Source organism: Gastrolobium bilobum, unplaced genomic scaffold (assembly GCF_033153095.1).
Source record: "Gastrolobium bilobum isolate Gb01-03AN ecotype WA unplaced genomic scaffold, APGP_CSIRO_Gbil_v1 utg7996, whole genome shotgun sequence".
In the NCBI taxonomy this organism is placed as follows: domain Eukaryota; kingdom Viridiplantae; phylum Streptophyta; class Magnoliopsida; order Fabales; family Fabaceae; genus Gastrolobium; species Gastrolobium bilobum.
The window spans coordinates 140,612-152,500 of NW_026895589.1; the positions used below are offsets into that span (position 1 = coordinate 140,612).

The window sequence follows — 11,889 nt, forward strand, 5'->3', positions numbered from 1 at the left end:
GGATGAGGAAGCCGAACTTGTGGAAGGTTTGGTGCAGAGGGAAGTTGAAGATCCGCTGTGTCCGAGATACTCTTTTCCCATAGAAGAACACAAGAAGGATTGTGAGAAATGGCGAAAAGCGCTCATAATCAAATTGCTGGGTAAACGGATTAACTTCAGGTTCCTGGTGTCCAGGTTGCAGAAGATGTGGAACCTGGTAAGCTCCTTCGAATCTATTGATCTGGATAATGGATACCTCCTTGTGAGGTTCCATGATGACAAAGACTATTGTCATGTCCTTGAAGAAGGCCCCTGGATTGTCAATGATCACTATGTGATTGTCCAACGCTGGAGGCCTTTCTTTGACCCGTACGATGAAAGTGTAAAGAAATTGGCTGTGTGGGTTAGGATACCTGGACTTCCAATTGAATTATACACAACTCGTCACCTATGGCGAATTGGTAATATCCTTGGTCGTACTTTGAAAGTAGACCGTAATTCCCTTAGAAAGAATGAGCTAGGGGATGCTGTCATCACTGAGAGGGCACGTTTTGCAAGAATTTGCGTGGAGATTGATCTAAGGAAGAGTCTCATGCCCAGATTCGTGATAGGTGAGAAGGTGTACCAGGTTGGGTATGAGGGACTCCATCTGGTTTGTTTCAAATGCGGTGTATATGGTCATAGGAGGGACCAATGTCCTGAGGATCATACCCAGGGCAACCAACAAACCCCTATTTTGGTGGAAGGCAGCATAGACCAGGAGAAGAGTGTGTGTGATACTGTGGCTAAGGACACCAAGGAGGTGAAGCTGGAGGAAGCTTTTGGTAGCTGAATGGTAATTCAGAGAAATCCTAGAAGTAGGAAACTTAAAGCTAAACCTGTTAGCAAGAGTAATGTTGTGGTGGAGACTCAAATGCATCAGCCTTCTCAAGAGGTTCAGGTTCTGAAGGAGGTGGCCAACCCTTCTGTGATTTCAGGGGGAAAATTTAAGGTGGAGGATCAGGCCATTAACATTCAGGCTATGACTGGGTTGGGAAATACTCTGGCTATGGAAGTGGACACCATCCCAACTAGTTTGGGTAAGGAGTATGTGAATGTTGTGTCCAGTCCCCATAAAAGAGTAGGAGTCCAGAAAGTGGCTCTAACAGGATTAGGAGTAAGCAGGGGAGAGATAAACCCAAGATTGGTTTGAAGATTCCTGCGAAGAAGGGTGGATCTGAGAATGTGTCCCCTAATTCTGTGCTGGAAAGTATGGGGAAAGGGAATTCCAGGATTAGAGGGAATATCCTGAATAGTGCGGAGCTGCTCTCTAGGAGTGGAAGCAATGGTAACATCCTTGGAATGAAGGATGTTCAAGAGGATCCTACTTTGAGCAAACTTATCTCTGATCATAGGACCAGGGTTCATGAGGATGGCCCCTCCTTGCTGGGGCGAAGTTCTGGTCAACATAAGTGATTCTCCTACCAGAGGTTTCCCTTGTACAGGTTCTTTTATTCATTTTTATGTTTATTATGTCTTGGAATTGTAGAGGGGTAGGGAAGAAGTGCTTCCCTTCCCTAGTTAGAGACTTAAGCTTTCGTTTTAAAGTTAGTATTTTGGCTCTCTTGGAAACCAGAGTTGGTAGCCTAAGAAGTGATGAGATCATTAAGAAGTTGGGTTTTCCCAATTTCTTTAAGCAGGACCCAATTGGTTATTCTGGTGGTTTATGGCTGTTGTGGGATGGTAATAAGGTGGAGATGGAGATTCTGAAGGTTCATCATCAATTCATTCATACTAGAGTGAAGTATCTAGATTCGAAAAAGGTTGATTTGGTTACTTTTGTTTATGGTAGCCCTAGAAGACTTGAAAGGAAGTTGCTTTGGACTGAGCTTGAGGTTCTGAGCAATTCTATCTTGGAACCCTGGTTGCTCTTGGGAGATTTTAATTCTATCCTGCATGCTTCTGAGAAAGTGGGAGGCAAGGAGGTGTGTTGGGACAGTATGAAGGATATGCAGTTTTGTTTGTCTAGGTGTGACATCCAGGACTTGGGCTATAAAGGGCCTGATTTTACCTGGAAACATGGGAGGCTCCAGGAGAGATTAGATAGAGCTTGTACAAATGAAAATTGGAATATTGCTTGGCCTGATAAGTTTGCCTCTCATCTCCCTTTCTTTAGCTCTGACCATAGGCCTATTCTTATTTGTGATGATGGTAAGTTCAGACCTGGAGATTATTCTAGGAGCTTTAAGTTCTTGGCTGCCTGGTTGACAGATCAGAGGTTCTTTGATGTGGTTAAAAAGAGTTGGGGCAATGAAGGGAATTGGCTATTAGCTAGAGACAGATTCGAAGCTGATGCTAAGGAGTGGCACCAGAATGTGTTCAAAGAGAGAATGAAACAGAAAAATAAACTGTATGCTAGACTTAATGGGCTGGACAGTTACAGGTATGGGAAATTTGATCACAACTCAGAGATCCTTCAGAAAAATCTTTGGAAGGAGCTCCATTCAATCCTAATTCAGGAGGAGTTGATCTGGCACCAAAGGTCTCGATGCCAGTGGTTGAAATATGGGGACAAAAACTCCAGATTCTTCCACTCCTCTACTATTAGCAGGAGGAGACACAATAGGATAATTACCTTAAAGGATGAACAAGGAAATTGGGTAGCTGATACTGAAGCTCTTGTGAACATGGCAGTGTCCTATTATCAGGGTCTTTTCAAAGCGGATGAGGATAGGGATGATGAGTTTCCTGTTCAGAACTCCTTCCCTGGTTTGACTTCTGTTGAGAAAAGGTTTCTGGCCCAGACTCCCAGCAAGGAGGAAATTAAAGGTACTGTTTTCAGGATGGGCAAGTTAAAGGCCCCAGGTCCAGATGGCCTGAATGCCTTGTTCTTCCAAAGTCAGTGGGACATTATTAGGGATTCTGTCTGTAATATAGTAATTGATATCTTTCATTTCCCTGAGAAAGTGAGAGATATTAATGGTACTCTGATTTGCTTGGTCCCCAAGAAGGAAAGCCCTGAGAATATGAAAGACTTTAGACCTATTAGTCTTTGTAATGTTGTTTATAAAATCATTACAAAAATTATTACTGAGAGATTGAGGAATATTCTGCCTAGGATTGTCTCCCCAAACCAGTGTAGTTTCATTAAAGGTAGACAAGGGCTAGACAATATTATTATTGCTCAAGAGGTAATTCATTCAATGAGAGCTAGGAAAGGCAATAAGGGTTGGATGATGATAAAGGTGGCTTTGGAGAAGGCCTATGATCGGCTGGAATGGGGTTTCATCTTGGAAACTATGAAGGAAATTGGGCTTCCTGATTCACTGATTGACTTGATTTATAGTTGCATCTCCACTTCTTCTATGAGTCTTCTTTGGAATGGAGTCAAAACTAAGAATATTTGTCCTGGGAGAGGAATTAGGCAAGGGGACCCTATTTCCCCTTACCTGTTTGTGCTGTGCCTGGAGAGGTTGGCCCATCTCATCAATGTGGCAGTGGATACTAAAGCTTGGAAGCCTATAATTCTTAGGAAGCATGGTCCTCATATCTCCCACCTATTTTTTGCTGATGATATCATCTTGTGTGCTGAAGCCAGTTTGGACCAGGCTCATGTGATCAATCAGGTTTTAAAGCTGTTTGCTGGTGCTTCGGGGCAGAAGGTGAGTAAGGACAAAACAAGGGTTTTCTTCTCTAAGAATGTGTACAGAGAGAGAGCCAAAGAGATAAGTGATTCCCTGAGTATAGGGATTACCCCTGATTTGGGTAAATACCTTGGGATCCCTCTTCACCATAAGAGGGTTACAAAAAGGACCTTTACCTATGTGTTGGAGAGAGTGCAAGGGAGACTCTCCGGTTGGAATCCCACATCCCTATCTTTGGCTGGTCGCTCCACTTTGGCTAAAGCAGTCTTGGAGGCAATGCCTGCTTATTCTATGCAGGCTACTGTTCTGCCGATTGGAGTTTGCAAGGAGGTAGAACAATTGACAAGGAATTTCATTTGGGGCTCCTCCCCAGCTAAGAGAAAAACCCATCTTGTGAGCTGGAAAAAAGTTTGCAAACCGAAGAATGAGGGTGGATTGGGCTTTAGAGATCAAAAGCTAGTTAATAGGGCTTTCTCCATGAAGCTGGGTTTTGGGTTGCTGGCTAATAAGGATGAATTATGGTCCAGGGTTCTAAGGAACAAATATAAGGTGGACGAATCTTTCACTCCTGTGATCAGAAACAGTGCTAATGTTTCCCATGCTTGGAAAGGGATTCAAAGGTCTTGGGACCAGGTTCTAGAGGGATCTAGAATAGCTGTTGGAGATGGGACCAAAACCTTATTCTGGATGGACAGATGGGTTCCTTCTGTGGGCAGATTGATAGACCATGCCATTGCCAATATCTCTAATGAGGAGAAGAGATGGCTAGTGTGTGATTGGGTCAAGGAGAGAGATTGGGACTGGGACAGGCTTGCTACTCTCCTGCCCAGAGATATTCTGGACATCCTAGGTGACATTAACCCTCCTAATGAACTTGGGGGCACTGATAGAGTAATCTGGACTCTATCCAGTACAGGTTCTTTTACAATTAAATCTGCATATACCTGTCTTTCTAACTCTGGTATTGCAACTCACCCTAAAACTTGGGATTTTGTTTGGAAATGGGAAGGGCCACAAAGGGTGAGATTCTTTCTCTGGTTGCTGGCTGGAAACAAACTTTTAACTAATGCAGAGAGAAGCAGGAGACATATGACAACCAACTCTACTTGTCCTAGGTGTCATGGGGATGTAGAGGAGGCTGTGCATGTATTCCAGAATTGCCCTTGGGTTCGTGAAGTGTGGAGCTGCTGGATCCAGAACAGTGAGATGAATTCCTTCCTGAACAATGATTTGGAGTACTGGTTGCACAGGAACTTAAATAGGGAGAAGAGGAATAAGAATTGGAGGCTGATCTTTGGGGTAGTCTGTTGGCTTATTTGGAAAGACAGAAATAGGTTGGTTTTTGATGGAAAGGGTTCTGCCCCCTTGGAAATTTTTTCCCAGGCCTCCTTATTTGTCAATAACACCAAGTTGGCCGAGGATGTACTGGTTGGGGCTGGCTTAGCTGTGGACAGATTTTTGGAGATTTTGGTTAGTTGGTCCCCCCCAGCTGGTTGGGTCAAGCTGAACTTTGATGGGTCCTTCTCTGGTGATGGTGTAAGGGCGGCTTGTGGTGGGGTGTGCAGAAATGAGTCAAGTATCTGGCTAATGGGATACTCTAAGAAGCTCAATCCTGAATCAGTTTTGATGACGGAACTATGGGGTCTCTTGGTGGGTTTGGAGTGGGCTTGGGAAAAGAAGTTTAAGAAGGTAATTTTTGAAGGTGACTCTTTAATGGGGATCCAACTGGTTAAGGAAGGTTGTGTTAACTCTCACCCTTGCTTTCTGATAGTGTCCAAGATCAGGGGGATGTTATTGAAGGACTGAGAGATTGAGGTTGTTCATGTGTATAGAGAAGGAAACCAAGTGGCACACTGGTTGGCTGCTAATGAAATATGCTCCTCCTGGAACACTCAGTGGTTTGAGAGAACTCCGGCTGGTTGTGAGAAGCTGTTGCTTGAGGATACCGAGGGCAAGATGAGCCCAGACACGTTAGTTTGTAGTTGTCTTTTCTTTCCTTTGTATACAAAAAAAAAAAAAAAGATGTATAAAAAAAAAAAGATAAAAGAGAAATTATTTTTCTCTTAATATTTTTAGAGTAAATCCTTTATTTGATTTTCTAAAAAATAGTATATCACTAAATTATTTCTCCAAGGATTTTCGCTACTAAATTTATTCTTCAAATCAAATTTCTTTTAAATAATTCTTATTAATTAGCAATAATGATATATTTTTGACGGAATACATGGAATGTGAAATGCATATATGCAAGCATCACGATTGCATCATTTTTAATTGATGAGATATTTCAAATATTTTAATAATTCCATTTCTAAATAATTTAAAGTAATGACAGGTATAAAACGACAGACATGCTCGTTCTGAAATAAAAATAATAAGGTTTTTGTAACAAATAAACAAAGAGGTTTGGTTCAAATTTATAGGCTTACGCGCACCAATGTAGCTTGACGTATTAGAATTAAAAATTACAGAAATAAAGAAGAACAGAATAATACTGCGCATCAGCGTTGACCTCTTCCGAGCATAGGTCATGTCCAATTTGGAATGATTCTTTCCTTAACACACAAATTGACTATAAGATAAGTTACTTGTGTGTTTTTTGTTTCGATTATTTGAATTTAAATCTCCATTTAATACTTAATAAATAAATAAAATTTACTAGAATAACGTGAGAATAAATTTTTTTTTAAATGGGCAACTGAATTTGGATTTGAATATAACCAAAATGTTAGAATTTTTATTAATTAATTATGTTTTAGTATTTCAAAATATTTGGTTAGTAATATTTCAATTTGGTCAATTATTTAATTAAGTTCCCTGTAAATGTTTTCGGGCTGATAATATCTTATTGAAAGTAGACTTTAATGTGATTAGTTCTTCGTAAATATTTATTTTAAAAAAAAAAACTTCAGTTGTAAGTTTATACGTCTTGAATGAATAAACAATGTATGCTGAGCAACTAAAATTTTGAAATATATACCAAGATTTTGCTGAAGTTTTTGCCGAAAACGATTGATAGGATGGGGCCAAGGTTACACGTATAATTTATAAAGTTTGGTCTGATTTATTTAAGTTGTGGTGTGACTCGCCTTTGACTTATTTTCGCTCCTTAAATTGTGGTTATGCTATACACTATAATTAAATCAATTAGTATCTTCAATTCATTATACATATACAGTGGCCATGTTGTTATTTATTTTTTCTGATTTAGTGTAAGTTACTCAATAAAAAAAAAAAAAAAAAGTCATTTGATATCATATTAGAGCATTTTCCTCCATTTGTGAGTAGTTGGCGATGAGAATTAATGGAGAGACTCCATGCTTCCACGCGCGATAATAAAGTTGACGTATGCTGGCGTGGAGTTGAAGAACCTACTATTATCAAGAACCTCGTGATTGATAGAAAATATAATGTAAAAAGATTTCCTTTCCCATGCCTTTGTTGATCTGGGTCATGCATGATCCATGCATGCATAGATGCACACACGGTTACGCATGCGTGAGGAATGAAAAAGCTATATTGCGTTCTCTGTTTGAACCAAAAAGAGCAACGGGAACATGTTATGATAGCCACACTTTATGTAGAGATGAATGATTTAAATTCTTAAAAAACTTCACAAAAAACTTTTAAAAATAAGCAAAAGAAAAGAAACCCACATTTATAGTAAATAAGTTGGAGTTGAATTTGAGTTCATTTTTTTCAATATTCATATGTAAAAACCAATGATAGATTAATATTTTTTCTGTGTCAAACAATAAACTATTGTATCTCTGCCTACATCTAATTGAAAAATCGAAACAAAACAAAACTGAAAATATTATGAAAAAAAGACGAAATTAAAATATTGAAAGAAAACAGAGTTTAGCAAATAATGTAGGGAGGAACAGTCCCCGTGATTCCCGACGAAAGGGCATATATTTCATATTATCTTTTTGAGAGGTTTGGGTCTGCATCAGAGACAGCACAGCATCACGTACAGTTCACAGTCTCATACACATGAAATATTTTTTTGCTCACTGCTGCTTATTCATACATTAATTTCTTACTATCATTCATTCACATATATATAGCTGGTAATTAATTTCTACAATAATATTATGCTGTACCTACCTCAATATCTTTGATTTCAAATTATCATGAATTTATGTAAAGATTTTAAAATAAATCAGTCATAGTTAAATTATCAGTCATGTAAATAGTTTAAGATAGGGGAATGAGAATCATGAGATTGCATTGTTATTAACAAAAATGTGTAATGTACATGTGTAAGTATAAGAATAAGATGATTTATTATTTAATAATTTGTATGTATTTTTTTAATTTTTTATTTTGTAGACATGTGACCAAGTGTTTGGTGCATGCAATAAACTTTTTTTAAATTATAATATGATTGGAGTGAAATTAAATGATAATTCCTTTTTCGGTAATATTTCTAGAATCATCAATTCTTCCTCTTCATAATAAGGAATTATGATTTTCATTCGTACGGAATTTAGGTCTATAATAATTGTTTCACTCTTTCTTTCTTACCAAACTAAACAATCTTTCTTTCTTGCAAGGAAATAAGACTAAGTAAATGGATGAATTAGAAGAACTTGGTTTAACTTCATATGATGCCTCAGAATTTTTGGAGTGAGACCTACATGTTATTATTATTGCTCTTTATTTATTTTTTGGTTTAACTTGAATAGTATTGTTAAAACTTGTATTCTTGCCATGTTCAACCAAATTCATGCTTCTAATTTCTCGAGAAACATTATTATTATTATTTTGTCTAGTGTATGTTGTGCACACGGCTCCACTATCATAGTAATTTATTTATATGAACCATTTTATTATCACAAAAGAAAAATAAAAAAGCTTTTGTTATTCAAGTTGGAACAATAAGAATTGGCGTCACATGAAATAATTAAGTATTTTCCTTCCATTCCTTGATGTCCATGCATATTTAAAATATACACCAACATGCTTACGAAACCAAATTATTCTTTTACTCATCTCAAAGAGGAAAACACAGTAGGAGAGAGAGAGAGAGAGAGAGAGAGAGAGAGAGAGAGAGAAGTTGGAGTTCTAACCTTTGTGTGAAGAACAAACTGTTCACTATTTGTGTATAACGTTGTTGTTGCTTAGATCGAGGATTATCATTTTCAATGTCCAAGGAAGGAGGAGGATGAAGAAAAGTAGATGGTATAATAAGGAGTTACCAAAAGAAGTATTGAATACCAAACTATTCCATTTCATGAATTAGTGTTGTTTGATTCCACCAATAATTAACACATAGCGACATAGAGTACACTGTTTCTTTTGTCTGTATACAAATTCTGATCTTCAAATCCAGTGTAGAGAGGTAAATAGATATGAGGATGGAAGAAAGCCATGGCTCAGAATGTTCCAAGACAGGACCCTCTAATGAAGATGGTTGTGAAAGTGAGCAAAACAACAACGGAGGAAGCTCAAGCAACAGCACAGTTGAAGAGAATGACAAGAAGACATCAGTGAGGCCATATGTTAGATCCAAATTGCCAAGGCTACGTTGGACACCTGATCTTCATCTTCGCTTTGTTCATGCTGTTCAAAGACTTGGAGGACAAGAGAGTGAGTTTCTTTGAGTATTTTTTGGATTTCAATTTTCTTTGCTAGGTTAATTTAATTGAACAAACCCTCCCCGAATACAAGGTTTCTCGACTTGCGAGGGTAAAGATAAAGGTCAATTGTACGTAGCCTTACTCTTACATTTTTACAAAAAAACTATTTCTCAGACTCGAAGTCGTCGTCGTAGTTATGAACAATTTAAGTAATTTGAATTCTGTTATGTTTATTTATCTGAATATATATTGTTTTCTTGGGTGTAGGAGCAACCCCAAAGTTGGTTCTCCAGTTGATGAATATCAAAGGTTTAAGTATTGCTCATGTCAAGAGTCATTTACAGGTAATTAATATAGATAATGGCAGCCCAAAGAGCTTTGTCTGCAATTAAGTTGTTTTAATTTGTTTACCAATTTGGTTAATTTCTTTTCTTCCCTATATATTTATTTTGCCAGATGTTCAGGAGCAAGAAGTTAGTTGACACAAATCAAGGTACTAAAAGACTAAAAGTTCTTTTTTTTTTTTTGTGTGTGTGTGTGTTTTTAATCCTACCATCAATAAGTGATTAGGGTTTCCCTAACAAATATAACTTTTGTGATTATATATATTACAGTATTGGGTGATCATAGGCTTCTTGTAGAAAGTGGAGACAGAAATGTTTATAATCTCAGCCAACTTTCCATGATTCAAGGCTATAATCCAAGCCAAAGTTCAGCATACGGGTACATATATATATATATATATATACTGTTACCAATTCTTTGCTTCAAATTCTCTGAAAACATTTCAAATTTCACAACTGAAGTTTTTTTCTTCTTTCTATAGATGTGGATATAATGGGGATGCTTCTCATAGTATCTATGAAAACATGGTGCATAGGCCTTTCATGGGTAGGAGTTCATTGGATGAATCTGGAGGTGAATTTTATGGAAGAATGACTGAGAGGATCTCTGGGACCAAAAGTAACATCAATTGGTCTAATAGCAATTTCCAAGTGCATTCTTCCAATTTTGGTGAACAATCAACAAGTAAAGTCCATGAATCACCAGATCATAAATTCCTCTCATTTGGTGGGCATGATCGTGAATCTTTATGCACACAAATCAGATTGAGCCAGATTAATCAAATGCAGCCAAGTTCACAAGTTCTCATGCCTCATGATAATGCAGCCAGATTAAAAAAACCATTGGAATTGAAGACCTTGAAAAGGAAGGCTTCAGATATTGACCTTAATTTGGATCTATCACTTAAATTAAATTCAACGGTCAGTGCTGATAACCAAGGAAGCACAGTGGACCATGATGTTGATAGCAATCTATCACTTTCTTTGTTTTCTCAATCCTCCTCCTCTTATCCTAGCAGCAAGTTGAAAGAAGCACAAGATCATTGTAAGGAGCAAGGGAAAAGGGTCACTCTGGATCTGACTATATGAATGAGACAACTTCTAAGTGAGATCTTGAGGTACCTGTCAGTATATGATGCATTTTGTAACCAAATTATTACATTTATCTGACACAACTATATTTTCTTCTTGTCCTTTTCTGTATATATGGACAACCAATAACATTTTGTCCATTGAATACTGGTATTTTCTAGGTGCTAAGAATCATGATCTCAATAACAGTATTAGTTTGTATACTTGTACTGTCATAACAATGCTAAAAAGAAAGTTTAGTGACTAAAATTATACAAGAAAAACAAAGCTGCGTTTGTGCACCTCCTAGATCCAATTAATGGGATTGAGATATACATTTCTCTCTCTCTCTCTCGCTTTGTGTGAAAAAGTAAACCTGCTTGTCATGTTGTGAAACTTGTTTATTAATTTATAATCGTTATTGTTGACTTACTATATATATCGAGCACAAGTGGTGATGCAGAGGTAAAGTTGGTCGATATGACTGAAAGGTTACATATTCGAGTATAAGAAATAGTATTTTTGCAAAAGTATAAGGACAAAATTACGTACTATATAGCTTAAGTTACCACCAAGCATCTAATTGGCATGAGATTGTTCCAGCTTAACAGATGTTTTGAATTTGAGGCTTGGGTATTCAATTATATAAAAAAAACCTTTGTCGAGTCACTAAATTATAAACGTATAAAAGTGAATCAAAAGGTAAGAAATAAAGAGGAGAAAAAAGAAATCAATTAGTACGTGAAAATAAATAAACAAAATAACATAATTTAATCATGACTTGACCATCTAGTGACATAACAAACAATTATTCATATATATATATAGGGTTTATATTCATCATGCAACATGAAAAAAAAAAATTTCTTACACACAACATTTTGTGGGATCTGCATTTTTTGAAGCAAAAATAAAATAAAAAATAAGGCATGAAAAACGAATCTTTATAACATGACACAATCACTTTTTCTACAACATAACTCTTATAAAACCCTATATATATAATATATATATATATATATATATATATATATATAGTTTTATTTTTATTATTTTAAAGGACACAAATTATGTTTTTTTAGCAAACTATAATATAACTATGTACTAAAAGTAGTACATAATTATAATTTGCTAAAAGGGCACAACTTATGTCTTTTAAAAGGAAAAATAATTTTCCCATATATATATATATATATATATATATATATATATATATTCTACTCTAAACTTCATAAAGATAATAATTATTATTTTTGAGAAATCAAATTTTAGTATAAACTAAAACGA

The 11,889-nt window shown here is 36.6% G+C and overlaps 1 protein-coding gene across 1 annotated transcript; it reads left to right on the forward strand.

The window, feature by feature from the left end:
- Positions 1-8,617: 8,617 nt before the first annotated feature.
- LOC133318159 (myb-related protein 2) lies at positions 8,618-10,839 on the forward strand. The gene is made up of 5 exons (XM_061520140.1): positions 8,618-9,197; positions 9,455-9,531; positions 9,644-9,680; positions 9,802-9,910; positions 10,014-10,839. Exons 1-5 carry the CDS (start codon positions 8,960-8,962, stop codon positions 10,618-10,620), a joined length of 1,068 nt encoding a protein of 355 aa, XP_061376124.1. The 5' UTR covers positions 8,618-8,959; the 3' UTR covers positions 10,621-10,839.
- Positions 10,840-11,889: the final 1,050 nt, after the last annotated feature.

Bases quoted from the DNA above. Each gene is read 5' to 3' on its own strand.
- LOC133318159 (XM_061520140.1), top strand. From the start codon at position 8,960: ATGAGGATGGAAGAAAGCCATGGCTCAGAATGTTCCAAGACAGGACCC. The intron at 9,532-9,643 runs GTAATTAATATA...TTATTTTGCCAG, and splicing joins ATGTCAAGAGTCATTTACAG to ATGTTCAGGAGCAAGAAGTT. The intron at 9,911-10,013 runs GTACATATATAT...TTCTTTCTATAG, and splicing joins AGCCAAAGTTCAGCATACGG to ATGTGGATATAATGGGGATG.